This window comes from Camelina sativa, chromosome 20 (genome assembly GCF_000633955.1).
Source record: "Camelina sativa cultivar DH55 chromosome 20, Cs, whole genome shotgun sequence".
NCBI classification, from domain to species: Eukaryota; Viridiplantae; Streptophyta; class Magnoliopsida; order Brassicales; family Brassicaceae; genus Camelina; species Camelina sativa.
The window spans coordinates 4,923,482-4,948,296 of record NC_025704.1 but is presented as its reverse complement, the minus strand read 5'-3'; the positions used below and the strand labels follow the sequence as shown (position 1 = coordinate 4,948,296).

Genomic DNA, 24,815 nt, shown 5'->3' with positions numbered 1-24,815 from the left:
TTGCAGATATTAAGGATTAATGTTTAGAGGTACTGATGATATATACAATAAGCATACAAAGTCTTAATACATGTTTATGAAGTCGTTCTCGTTCAGCAGCTAGTTGCATGACCAGTTTTTTCATGATCTTGTTATGTATAGCACTCAGATACCATAATCAACTTCTTTTCTGTATAGTTAACCCTGTTTTCAGCCTTCAAAACTTTGGATTTAAGATCATCAATCACATCCTCCCTATCAGAAAGATAGAAACAGTAGAGTATAACTTGTTCTGCTTTTCTTTACTTGCTTCAACAGCTGCAAGCCTGCAACTGCATGCTCTAGTTGAAGATCTGAGTCCCTCAAGTGTTTCTCAAGCGATGCTTGAGACAATTTTGGTGTCTTCGAGTTAAACGTCCAAACACACACATAAACCTAAATCTTGAAATACAGAAATAGGTTCCAAGGTCATATATAAACCCAATCTTAAAGGGAGACTTGATCAAGAAACAAATGTGATAAATGTTACCTCTTAAGTATAAATACCAGGTGTGGAAACAATGCATTCTCAACAGAGTTTTCATAATTATCAAAGTAATCACAAAGTTCTACACTTGGATTATCCACTTAAGATACTTCCGTTAATGCAATTGAAGATGTCTCTGCATGCTGATCAGCCATTGCCATTGTTTGAAGATGAAATCCCTGCAACAGTAACACTGTAGTTCAGTGGTTTATTTATAGAACAACAAAATAAAACTGGAGACTGTGAGATTTCTGAAAAGTAAGCCAACGTTAGGATCAAAAACATTGCAATAATTAAAATCTTCCTCTAAGTCTCATCAACTTAACAAAACTTACCAAACTGGACTTGACTCTCTCTTCTTTCTATAATTGAGTCTGAGAAAAATTTCCACAAACGTGGCTTATATGGATACAGACCGTGCCTTGTGTGTGTGCCACTTTCTTTGTTTAGCCTGAGTGAGTAATTGAATATTTCAAAGGGTTGATTTCTGAGGCCAGCCTAAACCTTTTTTTTCTTTGTTATTAGAAAGTAGCCCATGTTAAAATGTTAAAAAATATTGTTAACCAATCTATGGGGAATTAACCAACTGTGCTACTGATTCTTGGCAGATTTACATGCAAAAAAATGCATTTTATTATTTTAGGTGGGTCAGTTGACCCCCCTTCCTTCTACATAGGTCCACCGCTGCGATGCGTGGTTTATATATGCATTATTAACTTCAAATATAAAATAAAGTTTCTATTCAATTATATATGATATATAGAGATGTAATTGCTAATATATGTCTTAAAAAATAATATTCATAATACTACGGTTCAACTACAATTTATAATTTATATATGTTATATAGTATTTCAAAGAAGGATCATGAAAAAGAGGAAAGTTAAAGTACATACTAAATAATTTTTATTACAATATATTGTTGAAATTACTAAAACAGTATGCTACTATAGTAATAAGACTATTATTTATAGCAAAGTCAACTATATATGGTATTTTCGTAAAATAGTTAAGATAAATTATATATTTTCTTTTTTGGAAAATAAAAAACTGATAAATAATCTAGAAAGAAAATATAAGATCTTACTTAATTATTTTGATAAATTATTTTATGTTGTCCTATATATTAATTTTATTTTCATCATCTAAAAGTAATAGTTAACAAAAAATAGTTTTATATATGATAAGTAAATTTTAAAATAATTTATTAAAACGATATCACAAAAAAAATATCTTATACTATAAGTTTAACCAGTTTTTATAAAAAAAAATCTTGAAAAGAAAAGTGTGTGAAATTTAATATATATATATATTTTCTATATATTATCTCTATTTCTAATCATTTTAATATAAATAGTATAATCAACAATAAATTAATTTTTGAAATTATTTTTTCTGTTATATCATAGGGTGATAAAGCAATTATGTTATGATACCATTATGTTTTATAGTCCATATGTTTTATAGCGAATCAAACTGTAACTTATAAATTACTATTAAATACAAATTTGAGTTGTGTCTTTAAAACAATTTATATTATTATTGAATATAATGTGATTTTTTATATATTAGAAAATCCTTTTTATTTTTAAATTAGTATATCATAAATGAATTTGGTTTCAGCTTTTACTTTGAAATGTATGAAACCACTTTATAGTTTATAGTAATAAGACAACTAGTTACAGTAAAGTTAATTTAAATTTGTATGTTCATTAAATAATTAAGATAAATTAATTTATTTATAGTTTGGGTTTTTTAGAAAAAAAAAACTGATAAGTATTCTAAGGAAAAAATGTGTAAGACCTTACTTTGATAGATAACTTATGTTGTCTTATATATTTAATTTTATTTTCATATATAAAAGTAATAATTAACAACAAATAATTTTATAATATGATAAGTCAACTTTAAAATAATTTATTGAAACGATATCACAAAACAAATATCTTATACTCTAAGTCTAACTAATTTTTAATAAAATTCATGAAAATAAAAGTGTATCAAATTAAATATAAATATGTTTTTCTTCTATAAATTGTTTCTATTTCTAATAATTTTAAAATAAATAGTATAATTAACAATAAATTAATTTTGAAACTATTGTTTTCTGTTATTTCATGGGGAAGATAAAACAATTATGTTATGATACCATTTTTTTAAGTACATATGTTTTAAAGACAGTTAAACTGTAACTTACCGAATACTATTAAATAAAAATTTGAGTTATGTCTTTAATACATTATATATGATTATTGAATATAATGTGATATATATATATATATATTAGAAAATCTTCTATATTTTTAAATTAGTCTATCATAAATTAATTTGGTTTCAGTTTTACTTTAAAAGTATGAAACCATTTTCTATTTTTATTTGGTTTCAATTTGTTTATATTTTTTAGTTGGGTTGATCAGTATTTTTTTTTTTAGGTTCTATTGTATATGATTTCATTATGAAATATATTAGATTCTAAAACTAAAAAATGGAAGGAATATATTTTTGTAACAATGTTGAAAAAAAATTCAAGAAGCAAACTATACAACAATTGTCTTCTTTAACAATACAGCACATAAGATACAAATAAAATTAAGTCAAATAAAAAAATAGAATGTTAAATTTAAAAATTAATGAGAATGACATGTGTCACAAAATTAGAGTACCAAATGTCACATTGTTTGGCAAAGTTAGAAAAAACCTTCTCTTATTATATAAGATAGCTTCTTTCATTAGTTTCAAACTCTTATTAAAACCCTATGAGATCGAACTTGTGAATTCCATTCCAAATTTTGAGAGCCAAAGAGATTGAGAAACAACAAGCATTTGAAGCCTTTGATGGTCAACAATGGGAAACATTGTAACGCCTTTCAAACAAGAACAACCTTCTTTTGCTTACCAGCCTCTCACCGTCCCTCTACTTTCAGGTACATGCAACTCTGTTTTTTAAATGCACGTTTACTATTGTTTACATGTAATGTTTACAAAAATACGTGGATCAAATGTATGTATGTATATGGAAAAGTGGAGGCACAAAACGAGAATCTGAGAGTCTTCAGATTCACGGATTTGAAGAAAGCAACCAAGAATTTCAAAAGAGACAGGGTAGTAGTATGTGAAGATTGCTCTGTTCGAGAATTCTACAAGGGATACCTCGATGAAACCACATTTGCTCCATCAAGAACTGGAACAGGACTCGCTGTTTCTGTCATGGAATTGGAATATTATAGGTCATCATGCTCTCTAGAGGAATGGATGGTAAGCAAAAGCCTGACTCTCTTTCATATTGTATGTCTTGTCCACTTATCTGATGGGCACAAAAACTATGAGTGGCAGGAAATAGTGAAGTCTCTAGGACACATTTCTCATCCTAATTTGGTCAAGCTTTTGGGTTACTGTTGTGAAGATAACAAATCACTCTTCTTGGTTTTCGAATACTCGCACAGAGTACCCTTGGACAGTCACTTTTTCGGAAGTTAAGATCTCTTCCCATTTATAAAAAATCTGTATATATATAAATATATTATTTTTGCAGTACATATAGAGTTTCATGTGTCCCTCATCATCAGAAGATGAAGAAGAAGCATTGCCATGGGAAATACGGATTAAGATAGCCACTGGAACAGCTCAAGCTCTTGCTTTTCTCCACTCGTTCAACACGCTCCCGATAAATCGAGAAATCAGAATGCATAACATTATGCTTGACGAGGTTGTAATAATTTTTATTTTCTATTCTTCTTTTTTTTTTTTTTTTTTTTTNCTTAGGAAATTAATATCTAACGCTTGGATGATCATCAGCAATACAATGTTAAATTGCTTTATCTTGATTCAAACAAACAACATCGTTTGGTAGATGAAGGTCGACATGCTGGAATATTCAAATGCATACCTCCTGAATCTGAGTCGTCAGGTATCACCAAAAAATCATATATAACTAATTTGGTTTCTGATATTCATTCTTCAAAATGTTTAAGACTGACAACTGTGGAATGTATATATAGGTTGTTTCGTAATGGAGTCCGATGTTTACATATTTGGTGTGATCTTGCTTGAGCTTTTAACTGGTTCGAGATATGAAGGATTCCTTAAATGGATAATCAAGAACAGGCAAAGCTTAGATAATCATAAGATTGCGGAAATAATCGATCCTCGACTTGGGAACCTTTATCCAGCGGATGCGGTGACACAGATGGGTAAACTCATCTACAGATGCACTGAGCATGACAAAAAGAAACGACCATTGATGCAACAAGTTTTGGATGTTCTGAATTATATTGCAGAGATTAAGGATTAATGTTTAGAGGTACCTACCTCGAACTTGCTGATTTAGAAACAGTGATTTGCTCACCTGCCTTGATTATCCATCATTTAGATTTTTTCCTTGTGACGGCTTTGTTTTTGATGAATCGGATTAGTAGTGCTAGCTAAGTTTTAGTTGTTTCCCTACAGTGAAAAGAATCAACACATTAAAATAACCAAAGACATATGTTACCTTGTTTTTAATCGACCAGAGTTTGATGTAGTTGTTACTTACTGTAAGAACACTGTCGCCTGCCACAGACAGTGTCTGTTCTCTGAATAAACTTCATCCTTCTCTGAATTCTGGTGCCTTCTCGAGTTCCAATACAATTGTACCTCTTTCTTCCACAAAAAATAAGTTTTATTGGTAGAGGGAGATAGATAAACTTGAAACATAACAAAATAAAGAAAAACAGAGGAATTTGAGATGACTTATAGCGCAAGAAAAGGGGGTTTCCATCGTTAGGGTCATAAATCAGAGCATCATCCCTAACATTAAGGGAAGCCTGCTGATTTTGAAACAGTTTGGCTCACCTATCTTGAATTTGCATCATCTAGATTTTTCCTTTTGATGAATGGCTTGATATTTCAGAATCAGGGTTGTAGTGCTAGCTATGTTTTTAACACTTGTTTCCCTACAATGATATAACACATCAAATACCATTACCAGAGGAACAAGAGACCAAATTGGGTATCACAACGGTTATTAAGAATGGAAAGACTTGCCTGACTTGTTTGAAAACAGCAATGGAGTCTTTGCATCGATGATTGAGCTTCTTCTCCACTCCGGTGATGAGTTGTTTTTGTAGAGAGCTGTTTCACAGAATCACCAAAACAAACAAACGCATCAAGATACCATATAGAAGAAAATGAACGAACTCTTATCTAAGAAAGCAAAACATTCAGATGAGAGTTAAAGAGACGCACCGTAAACCCCAAGAATATTTACCTTTTTTCGTTGTGGAGTTTCTAGTCAAATCTGATGAGAGTTGAAGAAGAAACGCCATCAAAATAACGTCCACTGAACATCCATCACTTGAAAAGACACGAACTTCCACCAAATAGTATTCATCAACAATGTTTGGATCCTGAGAGTAGAGAAGAGAAGAGAAGGTGACAAGGTATGACACCACAATAAATTGGTTGAGGGATCCAAAAAATTGAAACACAAGAAAATAAAAGAAAGGATACGGATCTTAAGTTTACTTACAGATGATTTTCCCATTGTTGTTGTTGACTTGTTGTTGACTTGTTGTTATTTGTTGGGCAGGTCATCCCTGATTAGACATGCGATGAAAGAGTGAACAACATACTTATTAAGTGAAAGAAACAAAATAATCTCTGATGGAGGGTATTAACCTTAAAATTATGGCAGATGTAGTGTACTTCTTTGGGGTGCAGGCAAAAGCTGGAGCTATGAAGTGAAGAGCTTCCAGATTCAGAAACAATAAGTAGCTCATCTATGTATCAATTATGGTTGGGGAACTACTGAAGCAAACAAGGATCGTTGGTTAGAAGGAGATAGATAAACCTGAAAATGCAAGAGAGTGAGTAGTAGCGCTTACTTACTTCGATTGATGTCTACATGGATGGATCATCGGCTCCTTGTCTATCTTACATGGCCAACATGCACCTACCAGAAAGAGACATGTTAAAACATAGTATACTGATTGTCGAATCCATACCATAAGAAAAGAAAAGCAGATGAAGATTCAGAAAACAAACCTCGTTAGATTTCAATGTAGCAACTATCAAATAATGGTAGGGGTGAATCGTCTTTCTTGGGCAAGAGATCAGCGCCAGCTTTGAATGGCTTCAAGGCTTATTTGTCCGATCAATCTTAAGGATAAAGTTGTTGCTGCAGAGACTGGATTACATCAACATTAATTATCGGCTTCAGGGGTCACAAGAGAGAAACTGAGCAAGAATGAGAGAATTGTGGCTTTCTGATTTCTGAGGAAGATTAAGAGATGTGACCGAACCTTGGCCTTTTGAGTTTGGTTCTGCAAGCAGATTCCTCGAGTCCCCACCAGCCAACAGAACAAACATCTCGACTCGTCACTTGGATCCTTGTGTACCTTCCATGGCCAACAATACATGCACCTACCAAAAAGAGACGTGTGAGTACATTGTAGCAGAAGGGGACATGCGAATTGAGCTCATTGTCAAGGAAAGGCATGATAAGTGTGGAACCAGAACCTTGTGCACCGTATCCAATTTGCTCATATGACCCCCTTTTCCTGAATATAATCAAAAATAAAGATCACACAATGTAACGAAGTAAACAAAGAAGGGCATTTCACCTTCCTCGTCAATCCCTCATAGAACATTAAGTAGGGGAAAAACGCTTGAAATAAAGCGTGCTGGAGAGAAGCTGAACCATTGCAAGAATACTCATCTGACTGTCATGCTGATGTTAATAGATCTGCAGGACACCAAACACAGAGAATAAGATCTTACATAAGTCTTTTATATATTTAAAAAAAAAAATGATATAAGCAAAGGATGAAAGAGATTTGATCAAAGGAGCAAATGAAACCTCACCAAGTGTATGGACTGGATTTAGGAACCTTCTGCAATGCTTTAACACCAGCCTAAAAGCCATAGGAAGAAAGCATAGCTTTGTCTGCTCTGGAAAAGTTAAAAGAAGGACAAGAGCTTAACAAGAGTCTTGCAAGTTACATAAGATGATACAAATGAATACTTCTGGTATAAAATCGATGGCAGCAGGTCGGGATACATCTCCAGCAATAAGCATGCAACAGAGAGTAACAAACAATCCCATCAAAAAATCTCACCTGTTAGCAGAACCACCAAGAGAATCCTAACGACTGTGTAAAGTAAACTCAGACGTTAGAATTTCGAAATTAAATATATAAATAATCCATTAATCTGAGATGAAGAAAAAGCAAGAGAGTGAGTAGTAGGGCTTACTTACTTTGATCGATGTCTTAATGGATGGATCATCGGCTCCTTGGGTATCTTACACGGGCAACATGCACCAACCAGAAAGAAAGAGACATGTGAAAACAGAGTACATTGTCGGATCCACACCATAAGAAAAGAAAAGCAGATGGAGATTCAGAAATCAAAAACCTTGTTAGTGATCAGCGGCAGCTTTGAAAGGCTTCAAGGCATCGTTAGTGACTTTTTGATGGCTAAAACCTACATGATGACAGAAGACGAATAAATAAGCAACTGAATGATTATTTTATGCTCACAATGCATAACACGAAAGCAGGAATGAAGATAATCAACAAACCTGTTTAGGTAGCAGAATAGGACTCGGCAACTTGAGCTGGTTATCAAGGCAAGGCATGATGAGTGTGGAACCAGAACCTTGAGCACCGTATCCAACTCTCTCATCTGATCCAATAGCGTCCTAAGTAAACACACCCTTTTCCGGAATATAATCAAGAAAAAAAGATCATACAATGAACCACTTTTATAGCCACATCATAACGAAGAAAAAGAAGAAGAGCAATTTACCTTCCTTGTCAAGCCCTCCTAAAACATTTAAGGCATAGTAGGGTAAAAACCGCTTGAAATAAAGCGTGTTGGAGAGACTCCGGGCCATTGCAGGACAGCTCATCTGCTTGTTATGCTGATGTTGATAGATCAGCAGGACACCAAACATAGAGAACACTCTTAAATAAGTCTTTCATATCTTTAAAAACAACAAGATCTGATATAAGCAAAGGATGAAAGATATTTGATCATAAGACCAAAGGAAACCTCACCAAGTGTCTGGATATGAGAACCTTCTGCAATGATTTCACATCAAGCCTGAAAGCCAGAGGAAGACAACACAGCTTTGTCAAGAGTCTTGCAAGTTTAACTAAGAAATTAAATGACAAAGAACTGAAGTAGAGTTACTAATAAACAATTTCTGAGGAAGATTAAGAATTACTAAAGTAGACAACAGCTTTGTCAAGAGTCTTGCAAGCTTTACTAAAGTAGAGTTACTAATAAACAATTTAGAGAAAAAAAAAAGTTACCTGGTCCAAGGAACGGCATTGTGATTATCTTCCATGGCCAACACGCACCTACCAGAAAGAGACATGTAAAAAGAGAGTACATTGTCGGATCCGCACAAAAAGAAAACCAGATGAAGATTTCAGAAAACCGACCTAATTAGTTTTGATTGCAGAAAAACAGATGAAGATTTCACCCAACTCCATAGCTCTCGTCTCAGCTACTCAATACAGAACATCGCAAACAAGACAAGATAACCCAAAAAAAAAAATTCAATCTTACGAAACCACCCAACAGAGATAATAAAAAAAAAGAAGAAGAAAATTGGAAGGCAAACCGTGGAGGAGAGAGAGAAGCTGAATTGATGGTTGATGAAGCAAGGTGGTTTGATACATACACGTCTAAGGGTTTGGCAATATTCTCCAAAAAAACCCCTAACTGCTTCTGTAAGAAAAAAGAAAGAGATAAATATGAGAACTGCAAACAAGAAGAATATGAAGAGACAGTTGATGAAACCTGCAGAAAAATGAAACCTTGGCCTTTGAGTTTGATCTGCAATAAGTCTCCTCGAGACCACCAGTCAACTGAAACATCACGAGTCCACAAACATCCTCCACAAATGACTCCCACTCCAACGGCTTTGTCACTAACAGACTGAACAAACCTTCTAACTGTTAACAGAACCGCCAAGAGAATCCTAACAAACTGTGTAATGTAAACTCAGATGTTAGAATTTCGAAATTAATATAAAAAGTCCATTAATAAGAGATAAAGAAAAGGCTTAAGAATGGAACGACTTGCCTGACTTGTTCGAAATTAGCAATGGAGTCTTTGCATCGATGATTGAACTTCTTCTCCACTCCGATGATGAGTTGTTTTTGTAGAGAGCTGTTTCACAGAATCACCAAAACAAACAAACGCATCAAGATACCATATAGAAGAAAATGAACGAACTCTTATCTAAGAAAGCAAAACATTCAGATGAGAGTTGAAGAGACGCACCGTAAACCCCAAGAATATTTACCTTTTTTGTTGTGGAGTTTCTAGTCAAATCTGATGAGAGTTGAAGAAGAAACGCCATCAAAATAACGTCCACTGAACATCCATCACTTGAAAAGACACGAACTTCCACCAAATAGTATTCATCAACAATGTTTGGATCCTGAGAGTAGAGAAGAGAAGAGAAGGTGACAAGGTATGACACCACAATAAATTGGTTGAGATTGTAATTGGTTGAGGGATCCAAAAAATTGAAACACAAGAAAATAAAAGAAAGGATACGGATCTTAAGTTTACTTACAGATGATTTTCCCATTGTTGTTGTTGACTTGTTGTTGACTTGTTGTTATTTGTTGGGCAGGTCATCCCTGATTAGACATGCGATGAAAGAGTGAACAACATACTTATTAAGTGAAAGAAACAAAATAATCTCTGATGGAGGGTATTGACCTTAAAATTTTGACAGATGTAGTGTGCTTCTTTGGGGTGCAGGCAAAAGCTGGAGCTATGAAGTGAAGAGCTTCAAGATTCTGAAACTCTTGTCCTTTGAGTTTGATCTGCAATAAGTCTCCTCGAGTCCACCAGTCAACTGAACAAACATCCTCCACAAATGACTCCCACTCCAACGGCGTGGTCACTAACAGACTGAACAAACCTTCTAACAACTGGGAGACTCACCTGTTAACAGAACCGCCAAGAGAATCCTAACAAACTGTGTAAAGTAAACTCAGATGTTAGAATTTCAAAATTAATAAAAAAATCCATTAATCAGAGATGAAGGAAAGGCTTAAGAATGGTTATTAAGAATGCAACGACTTGCCTGACTTGTTCGAAAACAGAAATGGAGTCGATGATTGAACTTCTTCTCCACTCCGGTGATGAGTTGTTTTTGTAGAGAGCTGTTTCACAGAATCACCAAAACAAACAAACGCATCAAGATACCATATAGAACAAAATGAACGAACTCTTATCTAAGAAGGCAAAACATTCAGATGAGAGTTGAAGAGACGCACCGTAAACATTAAGAATATTTACCTTTTTTCGTTGTGGACTTTCTAGTCAAATCTGACGAGAGTTGAAGAAGAAACGCCATCAAAACAACGTCCACTGAACATCCATTACTTGAAAAGACACGAACATCCACCAAACAGTATTCATCAATAATGTTTGGATCCTGAGAGTAGAGAAGAGAAGAGAAGGTGACAAGATCTAACACCACAATAAACAAGAAAAAAAAAAAAAAAGAGATTGTAATTGGTTGAGGGATCCAAAAAAATGAAACACAAGAAAATAAAATAAAGGATAAGGATGGAGGGTATTAACCTCAAAATTATGGCAGATGTGGTGTACTTCTTTGGGGTGCAGGCAAAAGCTGGAGCTATGAAGTGAAGAGCTTCAAGATTCTGAAACAATAAGTAGCTCATCTATGTATCAATTATGGTTGGGGAACTACTGAAGCAAACAAGGATCATTGGTTAGAAGGAGACAGATAAACTTGAAATATAATAAAATAAAATAAAAAAAAGCAGAGAGAGGAAACTGAGATGACTTACAGAGCAAGAAGAGGGGTATTACATCGTATGGATCATAATTCAGCGCCATCTCAATCAGCTAGAGAAACAGCAGAAACAAAAACACAAAAAAATATATCAGTCTCAGTTATGTGGATGGGGAACTACTGAAGCTAACTTATTGAGATTATGAGAAATGGAACGACTTGCCTGACTTGTTCGAAAACAGCAATGAAGTCTTTACATCGGATTGAGCTTCTTCTCCTATCTGGTGATGGATGAGTTGGTTTTGTAGAGAGCTAGCACAGAAACGCCAAAAGAAACAAACAAATGCACCATATTAAAAAAAAACCGTATTTAAGAAGGCAAAACATGCAGATGAGAGTTGAAGAAACACAAGACAGTAATTATTTAAACCCCAAGAAAATTTACCTTCTTTTTTTTTCGGTTCTCGCGCGTCAAAACAGATGAGATTTGAAGAAGAAACGCCATGAAAGCAACGTCCTCCTCCTCAGAACATCCATCACTTGCAAAGACACGAACTTACACCGAAAATTATTAATCAACAATGCATGGATCCTGAGAGTAAAGAAGAGATTATTAGTTATTTTTTTGAAAAAAAAAAACAAGATAACGGATTTGAAGTTTACTTACAGAGGATTGTTGTTGTGGTTGGGGCGGTGGTCATCCCTAAAATTAGACATGCATATGTATACATCTCAACCATCATCTAGATCTAGAGAAGCAACAAATAAGTTAGAAAACAATGGGAAGACAAAAATGTTAATTCTCTCAATCCAATAATGTACAAAAATTTCTGTAACAAAAATAAACTTTTAAAGTATACTTACTGATGAAGATTAAGAAATGTGAAAGCCATAGGAAGACAGCATAGCTTTGTCTGCTCTGGAAAAATTAAAGGAATGACAAGAGCTTAACAAGAGTCTTGCAAGTTACATAAGATGATACAAATGAATACTTCTGGTGTAAAATCGATGGCAGCAGGTCGGGATACATCTCCAGCAATAAGCCTGCAAACAGCGAGTAACAAACAATCCCATCAAAAAATCTCACCTGTTAGCAGAACCACCAAGAGAATCCAACAACTGTGTAAAGTAAACTCAGATGTTAGAATTTCGAAATTAAATATATAAAAAATCCATTAATCTGCGATGAAGAAAAGGCAAGAGAGTGAGTAGTAGGGCTTACTACTTTGATCGATGTCTAAATGGATGGATCATCGGCTCCTTGTGTATCTTACATGAACAACATGCACCAACCAGAAAGGAAAAGACAAGTGAAAAAAGAGTACATTGTCGGATCCACACCATAAGAAAAGAAAAGCCTTGTTAGTTATCATTGGCAGCTTTGAAAGGCTTCAAGGCATGGTTAGTGACTTTGCAAAGTCGATTGAGTCTTTCCGGGGAAAAGCTCAAGTATGTAAGTGCAAAGAAGCCACCAAAACTCTGCAGAAAAAAAAAAAAAAAAAAAAAAAAAAAAAAAAAAAAAAAAAAAAAAAACNACTAAAGTATAAAGTGACAAATAATAGAGAATTAATACAGAGACAGAAAAAGAATTACCTGACCCAAAATAGTCCATAGCTCTCACGTATGGCTACTCAACTCGGCTCTTCACTTGGCTACTTGTGTTATGAATTGGCCTGAGAGAGAGAGAGAGAGAGAGAGAGAGAGAGAGAGAGAGAGAGGGAAAAAAAGGGTCATTAACAGCAGTCAAGACATAAAAAAAAAGGTCTATACGGAATATCTCAAAACAGCAGCAACCTGTATAGTGTCATTAAACTTGCGGATACAAGAAGAACGTGGGATATGGAGTGGTAGCCTCTAGGTGAGAATGAGAGTGAAAGAACATACAGTATAATTGAGAAAATTGCCATCATCACCCTGCAAAATAAGAACATGGACCAAACCAAGCAAGCTCAATCAATAATACTTCAAACATGCTTTTCTTTTTTACATCAATTCTCTACCAATTTGGGTATCGATGAAACTATGGAATTTCACATCTGCATCCTCAATTAAACCAGAATCCAAACGGTATACTGTTTCTGAACAGGGATATAGATTAAGTAAATGTTCTGGTAATATCTTAGACTAAACGTAAATGATATGAACACATAGGTTGAGTTTTTGGTGGCGTTGTGACAAAAGAAGACTTACAGTGTAGATACCCCTCTCTGTGGCAGATGCGAAAACAGTTTTAACCAAGTCAACTGCTTCGGTTTCTGAAAGGGGTGTCCTCGAATCCTACATGGTCACAGAAGACGAATAAATAAGCAACTGAATGATAATTTTATGCTTACAATGCATAACACCAAAGCAGGAATGAAGATAATCAACAAACCTGTTTAGGTAGCAGAATAGGACTCGGCAACTTGAGCTGGTTGTCAAGGAAAGGCATGATGAGTGTGGAACTAGAACCTTGAGCACCGTATCCAACTCTCTCATCTGATCCAACAGCGTCCAAAGTAAACACACACCGTTAATATAATCAAGAAAAAAAATATCACACAACGAACCTCTTTTATAGCCACATCACAACGAAGAAAAAGAAGAAGAGCAATGTACCATCCTTGTCAAGCCCTCCTAGAACATTTAAGGCATAGTAGGGTAAAAACCGCTTGAAATAAAGCGTGTTGGAGAGACTCTGGGCCATTGGAGGACAGCTCATCTGCTTGTTATGCTGATGTTGATAGATCTGCAGGACACCAAACATAGAGAACACTCTTACATAAGTCTTTCATATAACAAAATCTGATGATATAAGCAAAGGATGAAAGATATTTGATCAAAAGACCAAAGGAAATCTCACCAAGTGTCTGGATTTGAGAACCTTCTGCAATGATTTCACATCAAGCCTGAAAGCCAAAGGAAGACAACACAGCTTTGTCTGCCCTGGAAAAGTTGAAAGAAGACGACAGCTTTGTCAAGGGTCTTGCAAGTTTAACTAAGAAATCAAATGACAAGAACTGAAGTAGAGTTATTACTAATACACAATTTAGAGACAAAATAAAATTACCTGGTCCAAGGATCGGCATTGTGATTATCTTCCATGGCCAACACGCACCTACCAGAAAGAGACATGTGAAAAGAGAGTACATTGTCGGATCCGCACAAAAAGAAAAACAGATGAAGATTTCAGAAAACTGACCTAATTAGTTTTGAATGCAGAAAAACAGATGCTGATTTCACCCAACTCCATAGCTCTCGTCTCAGCTACTCAATACAGAACATCACAAACAAGACAAGATAACCCAAAAAAAAAAAAAATCAATCTTACAAAACCACCCAACCGAGATAATAAAAAAAAAATTGGAAGGCAAACCGTGGAGGAGAGAGAGAAGCTGAATTGATGGTTGAGGAAGCAAGAAGGTGTGATACATACACGTTTAAGGGGTTTGGCAATCTTCTCCAAAAAAAACTCCTAACTGCTTCTGTAACAAAAAAGAAAGAGAGAAATATGAGAACTGCAAACAAGAAGAATATGAAGAGACAGTTAATGAAACCTGCAGAAAAATGAAACCTTAGTCCTTTGAGTTTGATCTGCAATAAGTCTCCTCGATTCCACCAGTCAACTGAACAAACATCCTCCACAAATGACTCCCACTCCAACGGCGTGGTCACTAACAGACTGAACAAACCTTCTAACAACTGGGAGACTCACCTGTTAGCAGAACCGCCAAGATAATCCTAACAACTGTGTAAAGTAAACTCAGATGTTAGAATTTCGAAATTAAATATATAAAAAATCCATTAATCTGAGATGAAGAAAAGGCAAGAGAGTGAGTAGTAGGGCTTACTTACTTTGATCGATGTCTAAATGGATGGATCATCGGCTCCTTGTGTATCTTACCTGGACAACATCCACCAACCAGAAAGAAAGAGACATGTGAAAACAGAGTACATTGTCGGATCCACACCATAGGAAAAGAAAAGCAGATGAAGATTCAGAAAACAAAAACCTTGTTAGTGATCAGCGGCAGCTTTGAAAGGCTTCAAGGCATGGTTAATGACTTTGCAAAGTTGATTGAGTCCTTCCGGGGCAAGGCTCAAGTATGTAAGTGCACAGAAGCCACCAAAACTCTGCAGAAAAAAAGAAAACAAGAAATCAAATGACAAGGATCACATCTCCAGCAATAAGCATGAAAACAGCGAGTAACAAACAATCCCATCAAAAAATCTCACCTGTTTGCAGAACCACCAAGCGAATCCTAACAACTGTGTAAAGTAAACTCAGATGTTAGAATAAAGAAATTAAAATATCCATTAATCTGAGATGAAGAAAAGGCAAGAGAGTGAGTAGTAGGGCTTACTTACTTTGATCGATGTCTAAATGGATGGATCATCGGCTCCTTGTGTATCTTACTATCTTACATGGACAACATGCACAACCCAGAAAGAAAGAGACATGTGAAAACAGAGTACATTGTCGGATCCACACAAGAAGAAAAGAAAAGCAGATGGAGATTCAGAAAACAAAAACCTTGTTAGTGATCAGCGGCAGCTTTGAAAGGCTTCAAGGCATGGTTAGTGACTTTTCAAGGTTGATTGAGTCCTTCGGGGGCAAAGATCAAGTATGTAAGTGCTCAGAAGCCACCAAAACTCTGCAGGAAAAAAAAGAAAACAAGAAATCAAATGACAAAGAACTGACCCAAAATAGTTTATAGCTCTCACGTATGGCTACTCAACTCGGCTCCTCACTTGGCTACTTGTGTTATGAATTGGCCTGAGAGAGAGAGAGAGGGAAAAGAAGGGTCATCAACAGCAGTCAAGACATTAAAAAAAAAAAAAGGTCTATACGGAATATCTCAAAGCAGCAGCAACCTGTATAGTGTCATTAAACTTGCGGATACAAGAAGAACGTGGGATATGGACTGGTAGCTTCTAGGTGAGAATGAGAGTGAAGGAACATACAGTATAATAGAGAAAATTGCCATCATCACCCTGCAAAATAAAAAGATGGACCAAACCAAGCAAGCTCTCAAATGACAAGGATGAAAGAGATAAGATCAAAAGAGCAAAGGAAACCTCACCAAGTGTCTGGACTGGATTGGAGAACCTTCTGCAATGCTTAAACATCAGCCTGAAAGCCATAGGAAGACAAGATAAAGGATCTCAAGTTTACTTACAGAGGATTGTTGTTGTGGTTGGGGCGGCGGTCATCCCTAAAATTAGACATGCATATGTATACATCTCCACCATCATCTAAATCTAGAGAAGCAACAAAGAAGTTAGAAAACAATGGGAAGAAAAAAAAAAATGTCAATTCTCAATCCAATAATGTAAAAAAAAAAGAGATTTAAACTTTTAAAGTAGACTTAACTGATGACTGAAGTAAGGATTGGGAAGACTGAAGTGGACTGAAGTGGAATATTAAGAGACGTATTGAGTCAAGAAAGACCACCTCTGTAACAAGAAGGAAGGAACAGTTTGATGATGTTCAGAATCCCTTCTTCATCATTCTTCAAATCAAAGAGCATATTTCTCCCATCTGTACAAGAATATATATATATATATAGGATTAGAAGAACCTTCGTTAATCTTTTAAAAAAGAAGGTACATTCCCAAATCTAATAAAATTGAAACCAAAGAGACATACTAATATGTTACCTTGCTTGTTTATATAATCGACCTGCAGAGTTTGATGTAGTAGTTACTTACTGTAAAAGAACACTGTCGCCGGCGAGAGACAGTGTTTGTTCTCAGAATAAACTTCATCCTTCTGGCTGGGGGACACGAACACACACACACACACACCTACACCTGTTTGGTAGTTTCAACCAACCAAAAAGAGAAAGAAAGTGATCAAATTTTAGAGAGCGCAGACAAATACATATATGTCAGAGTTTGTTGTTACTTACTAAAATTGTAAGAACACGCCAAAAACAGAGTGAGATAAAATCAATCGCCCTCCTGGTTGGAACACGAACACCAGAAGAGAAAGAAACAAACAAATTAAACCCCTTTAATTAAAATTAACAAACAAAAAAAAGACCTAGACCTAAGAGTAGAGATTACCTTCCGTTTTTTAGGGTTTCTGAATCGTCCACTTCCTTGAAACCAAAATCGATCTGAGAGTCATCCTTCTCCTGGTTGGAATTGGAACACGAACCCTGTTTCGTAGTTTCACCCAAAAACAAAGAAACAAACAAACCCAATAATAATTAAGATCGCATATACAAGGAAAAAAAACAAACAAACGAAACTCTCAGAATCTGATTCATAGTAGCTAGGGTTTAGAAAATAAACCTCTCTCACTCGACTCGCTTTGCTCTCTCTCTCTCTCTCGTCGCCCTGCTTTAGAATCCCCGCGCACCAATTGTAATCGCTCTCTCTCTCTCTCTCTCGCCATTAGAATCGCTCTCTCTCTCTCTCTCTCTCTCTCTCTCTCTCTCTAAATTCTCTATTCTCTAATTTGATTTCTCCAGAGCAAGACCTAGATTATGCGAGTGTTAGTCTATTTATAATAAAGAGAGTGTGGGAGCGTTGTCGACTCGACCGACCCAAACTTAATAAACAAATAAAAAATATGGATTTCCTTTTCTTTTTTTTATTATCCATACCGTTGTAATTTAAAGAAATTACTTAGAAAAAGAAAATCACTATTTTTTATGATTTTTTTAAGACAAAAAAAAACGAAAAGAATTTTTTTTACTTGTCCTTTTCTTAGTATTACTTGGAAAAAGGAAATCACTAATTTTTTATGATCTTTATAAAACAAAAAAAAAAAAGGTTTTTTTATTTTATCTTTAATAGTATGTTATAAATATATTAATAAATTTAAAAAATCACTTTTTAATGTTTATAATAAAAGGAAATTTTACATTTTAAAAAAAAGGCTACTTTCTTCTTGGAATTCTTGATTAGAACTTTCTAAATTAGTAAGGTTTCTCTTTAACCGGTCCTAATCATGAAAATACATAGAAAAAAAGTAACTGACTTACTCATGATTTGTTTACTAAACTATAGTCCCCAAGTGATCGTTCCCCTTGCAAAGCCAACATTAAACCAGCGAAAGTTAATTATAAAATCTGTAACAAGAGCTCATATCTTTCTTTGTTAATTATAAAATCTGTAAGAAAAGAGCTCATATCTTTCTTTGTTTTCTCTCGTTCTAGCAGGACGCATAAAGTATGATCAGTCAACAAGTTTTCCCAGACTCTTCCACAATACAAGCACATAATGTTGTGGTGTTTTGGAACAGGGGATGGAGTTAGCGTGTGGAATAAGTCAAGCTCTAGGCCGTTGAGGATTCCAGGAGAACCAATGGTTCAGCACGTTACCGTGTGTGATGAACTCACATGCTGAGATTGACATAACAATTGGGTACTATCGCAATTGCCTATAAAGGATTAAAATGGCTAAAAAGTATTGGAAGTCAGAGTGAAGAGTCTGAAGTAATAACCAGAGACGGTTCTAATTCTAATAGGTTTTCTTATCTCACACGATTTTAAACTTTTATATCATTGTCAACATAATAAAATAACATGCTACGTACGTTATAGAAAATCGATATAATACTACTAGCTCAAGTTTGGCACTTCCAGATATTTACAAATCCTAAACTCATAAGATAAGACCTGTTTTACAGTTTGAAGCTTAGTTTTCCTTTTCATCATCTGTAAACTTCGCCCTGTTGATCTGATCATGCATCATGCATAGATATAGACTCCCTCCAGTTAACGAATCAAATTTCACTACTGGATCAGAGTACTCAAAAGTATCAAACGAAACACTCTTGTGGTTTTCATCGCATATTTGCTGAAAACGCAACGTTAGTCTCTTGAGGCTTGTGCTGGATACATAGCAAGATTGCCAAAACTCCTGAACCATTCTCTCGCTCACAGTAACCTCATAAGACCGACATCATCTGTACACTTGATTGAGAAACTGTTTAATGAATTCTGAGCAGAGCCGGCCCAAGACCCAAGCTGATGAAGCATCAGCTTGCGGCCGCAAAATATATAAGTCTATAATCGACCCTATTTTACAGAAAGTTCCTTTAACCTAGTGGTGTAAGCAGTGGAAAAATATCTAAGATATTTTACACTCAAAACTCTTATTTATTTGTGTTTTCATTTAATTTTTTTTGTAATAGACCTAAAAATATTTTTGGGCTTGTGGCCTCATAATTCTTTACAACGGCTCTAATTCTGAGGCCAGTCTAAACCTCTGTTTTTGGTAGCTTCATTCATAAGTTTGAAACTCTTATTAAAACCCTATGCGATCTGTTAAAACTTAAAACCTTGAAGCCAAAAAAATCTACTAAATATCTTCCTCTTTCCCTTCACCAACGAAGGGAAATAATACATAAATGTTCAATTTAGCTAATATACTAGAAAAGAACTAAAGAAGCAAAACAAATTAACGCGTTTTCTGGTTACAATACATTTCTGGTTACAATACATTTTCTGGTTACAATACACGTTTCAAAGTTACCATTTACAGCCGCTATTTCTAAACTAATCAACAAATCAAGAAGTAAAAAAAACTTACTATAATCGGCTCTTAACACTTATTTGAAATGGCCAAGTCGTCTTAGAAGAGCTTCTCATCAACAAAGCAATAAATAAGTCAAATAACTTACTTAAATTGGCTCTTAACACTTTTCTCGGTTTCTTTACTTTTAATGTTTTCCAGAATTTAGTAAACTTACTGACATATAGTGGTTGTGTATTTTTCTAAGGCTCAAAGTAAGTTTTTCAAAGGGTTGGATATTGACCTTGGAATAACTTTTTTTTTTTTTTTTTGGTAACTCTTTAAAACCCAACAAGATGACTTGAAACCAGAATGAGTATCTTTGCAAAATTCCATTTTGTTGTTGAGAGATCCAAAGAGATTGAGAATACAAGGCTTTAGAAGCCTTTGATCATCATTCATCAACAATGGGAAACATTGTAAAGCCTTTCAAACAACAACAACCTTTTGCTTACCAGCCTCTCACCGTTCCTCTAATTTCAGGTACATGCATCTCTGTTTTCAAATGCACTTTTACTATTGTTTACATGTAATGTTTACAAAAAAAAAGAAAAATACGTAGCTCAAATTTATGTATGTTGTGTATGGAAAAGTGGAGGCACAAAACGAGGATCTGAGAGTCTTCAGATTTACGGATTTGAAGAAAGCAACCAAGAATTTCAGACAAGACAGGGTCGAAACTTGCGAGGATGGCTCTGTTCGAAAATACTACAGGGGCTACGTCCATAAAACAACATTTGCTCCATCAAGAAATGGAAAAGGAATCGCTGTTTCTGTCATGGAATGTGATAGTGTATGCCCTCTACAGGACTGGATGGTAAGCAAAGTCTGTCCATTTTGGTTACTTTTCTGAAATTGTTAAGTCGTCTTAGAAAATCCATATTGTATGTATTGTCTACTTATCTGATGAGCACAAAAAAAAAAAACTATGAGTTTGCAGGCAAGAGCGAGGTCTCTACAACACATTTCTCACCCCAATTTGGTCAAACTTTTGGGTTACTGTTGTGAAGATAACAAAACACTCTTCTTGGTTTTTGAATACTCGCACAAAGGAAGCTTGGACAGTCACATTTTCGGAAGTTAAGATCTCTTCTAGTTCACTATTGAGTCCATTCTGAAAATCAGTATATACAAATTTTGCTGTACATATATATGATATATACTTTCATGTTTCCTTCAACAGAAGAAGATGCATTGCCATGGGTAATACGGGTTAAAATAGCCATTGGAATAGCTCAAGGTGTTGCCTTTCTCCACTCGATCAACAAGTTCCCGCTAAATCAAGAACTTCAAAAGCATAACATTATGCTTGAAGAGGTGGTAATTGTTTTTTTTTTAGTTCAATTCTTCTTCTCTCTTTTTGTTTTATCATCTTTCGAAATTAATACATAAGTTTGGATTTCCATCAGCATTACAATGCAAAACTGTTTTATCTTGAATCAATCAAACCGAGCTTGATGACAGTAGGTCAAGTCATGGTAATACCTGGTTACGTATCTCCTGAATGTGTAATGGCAGGTACACCAAAAGTCCTAACTTTTGTTTTGCAAAGTCTGATTAATGTAACACTGTTCAATGTTAAAGACAATTGTGTAATATTGTATGCAGCTCATATGGGAATGGAGTCTGATGTTTACCTATTTGGTCTGATCTTGCTTGAGCTTTTATCTGGTTCAAACCATCGAAAACTATTAATCAAGATCATGCAAAGCTCAGATGTCTGGAATACATCTATCTTGCCCGATCATTATATGATTGAGGAAATAATCGATCCCCGACTTGGAACAGATTACCCTGCGAATGCGGCAATACAGATGGGCACACTCATCCAAAGATGCACCAAGCGGGACAAGAAGAAACGACCATTGATGCAACAAGTTTTGGATGTTCTTGATTATATTTCAGAGATTGAGGATTAACGTGTAGAGGTTTATTGATGTTTGACAATAATAAAAGATAGGGGTTTACTTGTAATAAGTGGAAAAGGCATGGTTTAGCCAAGACATATAAACAAGAATCATATCTTAACTTTTATAGCAGATTCTCAGTGATGGATAGCCAAAAAGAACTACAAAATAGTCTGTCATTGTAATTGTAAACTATGACAAAACTGGCGCCTATGAGACTCAGAAAAAGTGAAAAAACTTTTAGATGTTTTGCTGAGATATGAAGTAAGCCATTGACGATAATAAGATCACAAATATTGCAACGAGAATGTGCTTCAATCCAAGAGCGCCAACATCTAATCTCCTTACACTTCCAATATCTGCTTTTAATTCTGTTTCTTCCTCCTACAGAAAAAAAGAAATCAGCGACCAACATCACATTTTTATAAGGTCTTCAAAGAACAAAGTCAATATTCAATTCTTCCATCTGAAAGCTGAATGGTAGAATTCACTTAGATGCCTGCAAAATCAGAATTAATATACCTCTGGATTAATTACTGAAGTGACGGTGGCTTGAGGACTACTTTCTTGATGGCAAGAAGAAGCATTCTGGTCAGACTTTGGTGAACGTTCATTTCCATTGCCACTCTCCATAATACCAGTTTTTCCAATCTTTTTCAACTTCACCATCAACACACAATTCTCTCTTGACAAGTTAGTTATCTGCAAAAAAAGTATAACAATATCTAAGCATCCACTATGATGATGGTGAAGCTACAAAGGACATGAAATAACACCAAACTGGGTTTGTGAGTATATGCGTTAAAGTCTTAATACCTGTTTATGAAGTCGTTCTCGTTCAGCAGCTAGTTGCATGACCAGTTTTTTCATGATCTTGTTATGTATAGCAATATCTTTAGCGGTCCGAATTTTTCTTTCTTCTGCTTGATGTAAATATTTCTCCCCTTCTTTCAATCTACCTTTAAAGAATTTCAGTTCTTCGTTGAGCTCTGCATTAGACTCAGATACCATAATCAACTTCTCTTCTGTATAGTCAGCCCTGTTTTCAGCCTTCAAAACTTTGGATTTAAGATCATCAATCACATCCTCCATATCAGAAACAGTAGAGTATAACAAGTTCTGCTTTTCTTTACTTGCTTCAACAGCTGCAACTGCATGTTCTAGTTGAAGATCTGAGTCCCTCAAGTGTTTCTCAAGCGATGCTAACTTCTCCAGAGTGAAGCCCTTGTCTCTGAAAGTCCCCAACTCGTCTTGAAGCTCCTTTTGGCTTTCTTCTAGAATTTTGCACTTGGATTCTGCTTCTTCAGCCCTTGCTTCAGTTTTGGCTAACTTATCTTTCAGTTCCTCATTGATACGTTCAAGATCTTTTATCAGAGCACCAGAAGTAGCATCCGCATCTTCTGTTTGAAGCCCATATTCATTCAGTTGATCTTCAAGGGAGTTAACTTTTTCACTTAATGAGGAATTCTCAGTGTTCAACAGAATCATTTTTTCCTCAGCTTCTCTCAAACTCTCTTTTAAGCCTTCTGTTTGCGCCATAAGAAAGTCATGAAGTCTTGCATTGCTGCTATCAAGTTTGTGCAAGGCGCATTCCTTAGCTTCTAAACGTTCCTTTGAATTAACGAGCTCAGACTTCAAGTTATCTTCCCGCTTAAAAGAGCCGCTTAGATTGAACTGAAGAACTTGGAGTTTTCCAGACATCTCCTTTGACGTTCCTTTAAAGACTTCAGCAGCATTATCTGCCTCAAGCCACCTCGAGAACGCATCTTCAGTAACTTCTTCCATGTAGACAACATCCTGCTCGGATGAATATAGTTTCATCTCCAGCTCTCGTTCAAAATTTCTTGATTCACTTAGTTTCTTCTCAAGTTCCATCTCCTTAGCCAAAGATTTCTCAAGCATCCTCAAAACATTTCTTTGCTGATCAGCAGTCTGCATTTTGATCTTAGCACTAAGATCACCAAACTCACCATCGTTTTGAGACACTGCAGTTTGTCCTCCAGACCCTGCCAAAACAAAGTTAACATACATAACTTTAATCAAAGCCTGAGAAATTTTTCTCCAGCTATAGTCATCATGACATATGTTTAAAGACACTTACAGCTTCCAAATTCATCCAAACCAGAAGATAACCTCTGAAAGTTAGAAGATTGCTTCTTCATTTCCACCACTTGGTCCATTAACTGACCCAAAGACTGTTCAGCATCATGCAACTTCCCTTCCAAATCCAAGAAAGCTTCTCCATCATGTTGAAACGGAGATATCATAACACGCGCACTTTGAATCTCACCCTGGAGAAAACCAAGAAGCGATTCAAGTTCGTTCACCTCTGAATTGAGAATTGAAGACAAGAGATCAAACTCCAACGCCTTCTCAGCCGAATCATCATTACTCAAAGACTCTTCTTCTTCTTCTTCTTCTTCTTCATCTACTTTCTTAGAAACAAAAGACTCAAAATCATTTTCCCTGGTGCCGAGTTGCATAGTAAGAAGACTTAGATTGACCAATTTCTCAGAGACAAAAGCAAAATCCAATTCAACTTTTGTCAAAACTTCGCCAGCACTTGAAAGTTGTGGATTCATAACTTGCCCTGTAAGCGAGAAATCTTCAAAAAAGCTTTCTTTTGTTGTTGAACTTGGCTCTGGTACGAGGCTGTCGTTGTCATCGACAGAGACAGTTCTATTATGTTCCGTTTCTGTTTCCATCATTCAATTTTTTTATAACTGCAAACAGATAAAAAGCATCACTTTTTGTCAATAAATTGAATCAAGAGACCTGAAAAAATTAGGGCTTTTAAAAAAAACTAGATGCAACGATCATGGATTCTGCTAAAATCATGAACTTTTCGATTCCTAAAAAAATCTAGGTAAAAAAGTTCCGATCTTTTTACTTAATTCCGATCGACTAATTTGAGATTGACGCTAAAAGGATGAAAAGGAGAAAACTTACATGAAGAAACGAAAGCACAGGATTCAGATCAAAGAAGCGAGCGAGAGAGAGAGACAGAGACAGAGATCGATAAGAAGAAGGAATCGAAAAAAACTTTTTTTTTCAGAAGAAAGCTTTTAATTAAACGAATATTGACAGTAAACTCTTTACTAATTTTTAAAAGGAAAGCTTTTTTAAT

The 24,815-nt window shown here is 35.3% G+C and overlaps 2 protein-coding genes and 4 long non-coding RNA genes across 31 annotated transcripts; 1 reads left to right on the top strand and 5 right to left on the bottom strand.

Annotated features, from left to right (window-relative positions):
- Positions 2-24,788, bottom strand: LOC104769371 (WPP domain-interacting tail-anchored protein 1-like). 2 transcript variants are annotated; one of them, XM_010493568.2, is made up of 5 exons: positions 24,638-24,785; positions 23,790-24,411; positions 22,505-23,694; positions 22,211-22,390; positions 21,789-22,072 (listed from the first exon to the last, which is right to left on the bottom strand). In XM_010493568.2, the coding sequence occupies exons 2-5, from the start codon at positions 24,394-24,396 to the stop codon at positions 21,929-21,931; spliced, it is 2,121 nt and encodes a 706-aa protein (XP_010491870.1). In that variant the 5' UTR covers positions 24,397-24,411; positions 24,638-24,785; the 3' UTR covers positions 21,789-21,928. The 2 variants fall into 2 exon arrangements, with proteins under 2 accessions (XP_010491871.1, XP_010491870.1); XM_010493569.2 differs by lacking the exons at positions 21,789-22,072; positions 22,211-22,390 and adding an exon at positions 2-135 and having other exon boundaries at positions 22,570-23,694; positions 24,638-24,788.
- Positions 4,414-5,433, bottom strand: LOC109131365. 2 transcript variants are annotated; one of them, XR_002037002.1, is made up of 4 exons: positions 5,336-5,433; positions 5,037-5,143; positions 4,814-4,945; positions 4,414-4,716 (listed from the first exon to the last, which is right to left on the bottom strand). It is a non-coding gene; the product is annotated as an uncharacterized LOC109131365 (long non-coding RNA). The 2 variants fall into 2 exon arrangements; XR_002037003.1 differs by having other exon boundaries at positions 5,037-5,139.
- On the bottom strand, positions 5,528-8,948 carry LOC104769367. 10 transcript variants are annotated; one of them, XR_002036984.1, is made up of 18 exons: positions 8,932-8,948; positions 8,800-8,847; positions 8,542-8,587; positions 8,291-8,405; positions 8,064-8,198; positions 7,898-7,966; positions 7,740-7,783; positions 7,600-7,632; positions 7,346-7,432; positions 7,105-7,226; positions 7,001-7,041; positions 6,784-6,904; positions 6,527-6,668; positions 6,371-6,434; positions 6,161-6,289; positions 6,012-6,078; positions 5,751-5,889; positions 5,528-5,614 (listed from the first exon to the last, which is right to left on the bottom strand). It is a non-coding gene; the product is annotated as an uncharacterized LOC104769367 (long non-coding RNA). The 10 variants fall into 10 exon arrangements; XR_002036983.1 differs by having other exon boundaries at positions 7,182-7,226; XR_002036987.1 differs by having other exon boundaries at positions 7,001-7,226; positions 7,736-7,783.
- LOC109131366 lies at positions 9,583-10,490 on the bottom strand. Of its 4 annotated transcripts, none has more exons than XR_002037005.1 (5): positions 10,454-10,490; positions 10,226-10,364; positions 10,077-10,143; positions 9,801-9,938; positions 9,583-9,664 (listed from the first exon to the last, which is right to left on the bottom strand). It is a non-coding gene; the product is annotated as an uncharacterized LOC109131366 (long non-coding RNA). The 4 variants fall into 4 exon arrangements; XR_002037008.1 differs by having other exon boundaries at positions 10,226-10,343; XR_002037007.1 differs by having other exon boundaries at positions 10,226-10,332.
- On the bottom strand, positions 10,596-17,753 carry LOC104769368. 11 transcript variants are annotated; one of them, XR_002036992.1, is made up of 19 exons: positions 17,553-17,753; positions 17,322-17,416; positions 17,165-17,216; positions 16,914-17,066; positions 16,627-16,794; positions 16,433-16,514; positions 16,337-16,365; positions 16,128-16,247; positions 12,867-12,946; positions 12,496-12,752; positions 12,361-12,392; positions 12,138-12,192; positions 11,941-12,022; positions 11,719-11,865; positions 11,502-11,585; positions 11,329-11,386; positions 11,099-11,178; positions 10,811-10,984; positions 10,596-10,674 (listed from the first exon to the last, which is right to left on the bottom strand). It is a non-coding gene; the product is annotated as an uncharacterized LOC104769368 (long non-coding RNA). The 11 variants fall into 11 exon arrangements; XR_002036994.1 differs by having other exon boundaries at positions 12,138-12,187; XR_002037001.1 differs by lacking the exons at positions 10,596-10,674; positions 10,811-10,984; positions 11,099-11,178; ... (6 more) ...; positions 12,496-12,752; positions 12,867-12,946 and adding exons at positions 14,336-14,370; positions 14,455-14,519; positions 14,689-14,737; ... (6 more) ...; positions 15,787-15,907; positions 15,993-16,029.
- LOC104769370 (putative inactive serine/threonine-protein kinase At5g11400) lies at positions 20,050-21,815 on the top strand. Of its 2 annotated transcripts, none has more exons than XM_010493566.2 (6): positions 20,050-20,264; positions 20,375-20,598; positions 20,722-20,860; positions 20,965-21,101; positions 21,191-21,299; positions 21,390-21,815. In XM_010493566.2, the coding sequence occupies exons 1-6, from the start codon at positions 20,189-20,191 to the stop codon at positions 21,698-21,700; spliced, it is 996 nt and encodes a 331-aa protein (XP_010491868.1). In that variant the 5' UTR covers positions 20,050-20,188; the 3' UTR covers positions 21,701-21,815. The 2 variants fall into 2 exon arrangements, with proteins under 2 accessions (XP_010491868.1, XP_010491869.1); XM_010493567.2 differs by having other exon boundaries at positions 20,965-21,098; positions 21,390-21,738.

Excerpts from the sequence above, each read along its gene's own strand:
- LOC104769370 (XM_010493566.2), top strand. The coding sequence starts at position 20,189 with ATGGGAAACATTGTAAAGCCTTTCAAACAACAACAACCTTTTGCTTAC. Across the intron at positions 20,861-20,964 it reads GGACAGTCACATTTTCGGAA|AAGAAGATGCATTGCCATGG; the intron begins GTTAAGATCTCT and ends TTCCTTCAACAG. Across the intron at positions 21,300-21,389 it reads TCCTGAATGTGTAATGGCAG|CTCATATGGGAATGGAGTCT; the intron begins GTACACCAAAAG and ends TATTGTATGCAG.
- LOC104769371 (XM_010493568.2), bottom strand. The coding sequence starts at position 24,396 with ATGATGGAAACAGAAACGGAACATAATAGAACTGTCTCTGTCGATGAC. Across the intron at positions 23,695-23,789 it reads TTTGGATGAATTTGGAAGCT|GGTCTGGAGGACAAACTGCA; the intron begins GTAAGTGTCTTT and ends TTGTTTTGGCAG. Across the intron at positions 22,073-22,210 it reads CTTCAGTAATTAATCCAGAG|GAGGAAGAAACAGAATTAAA; the intron begins GTATATTAATTC and ends TTTTTTCTGTAG.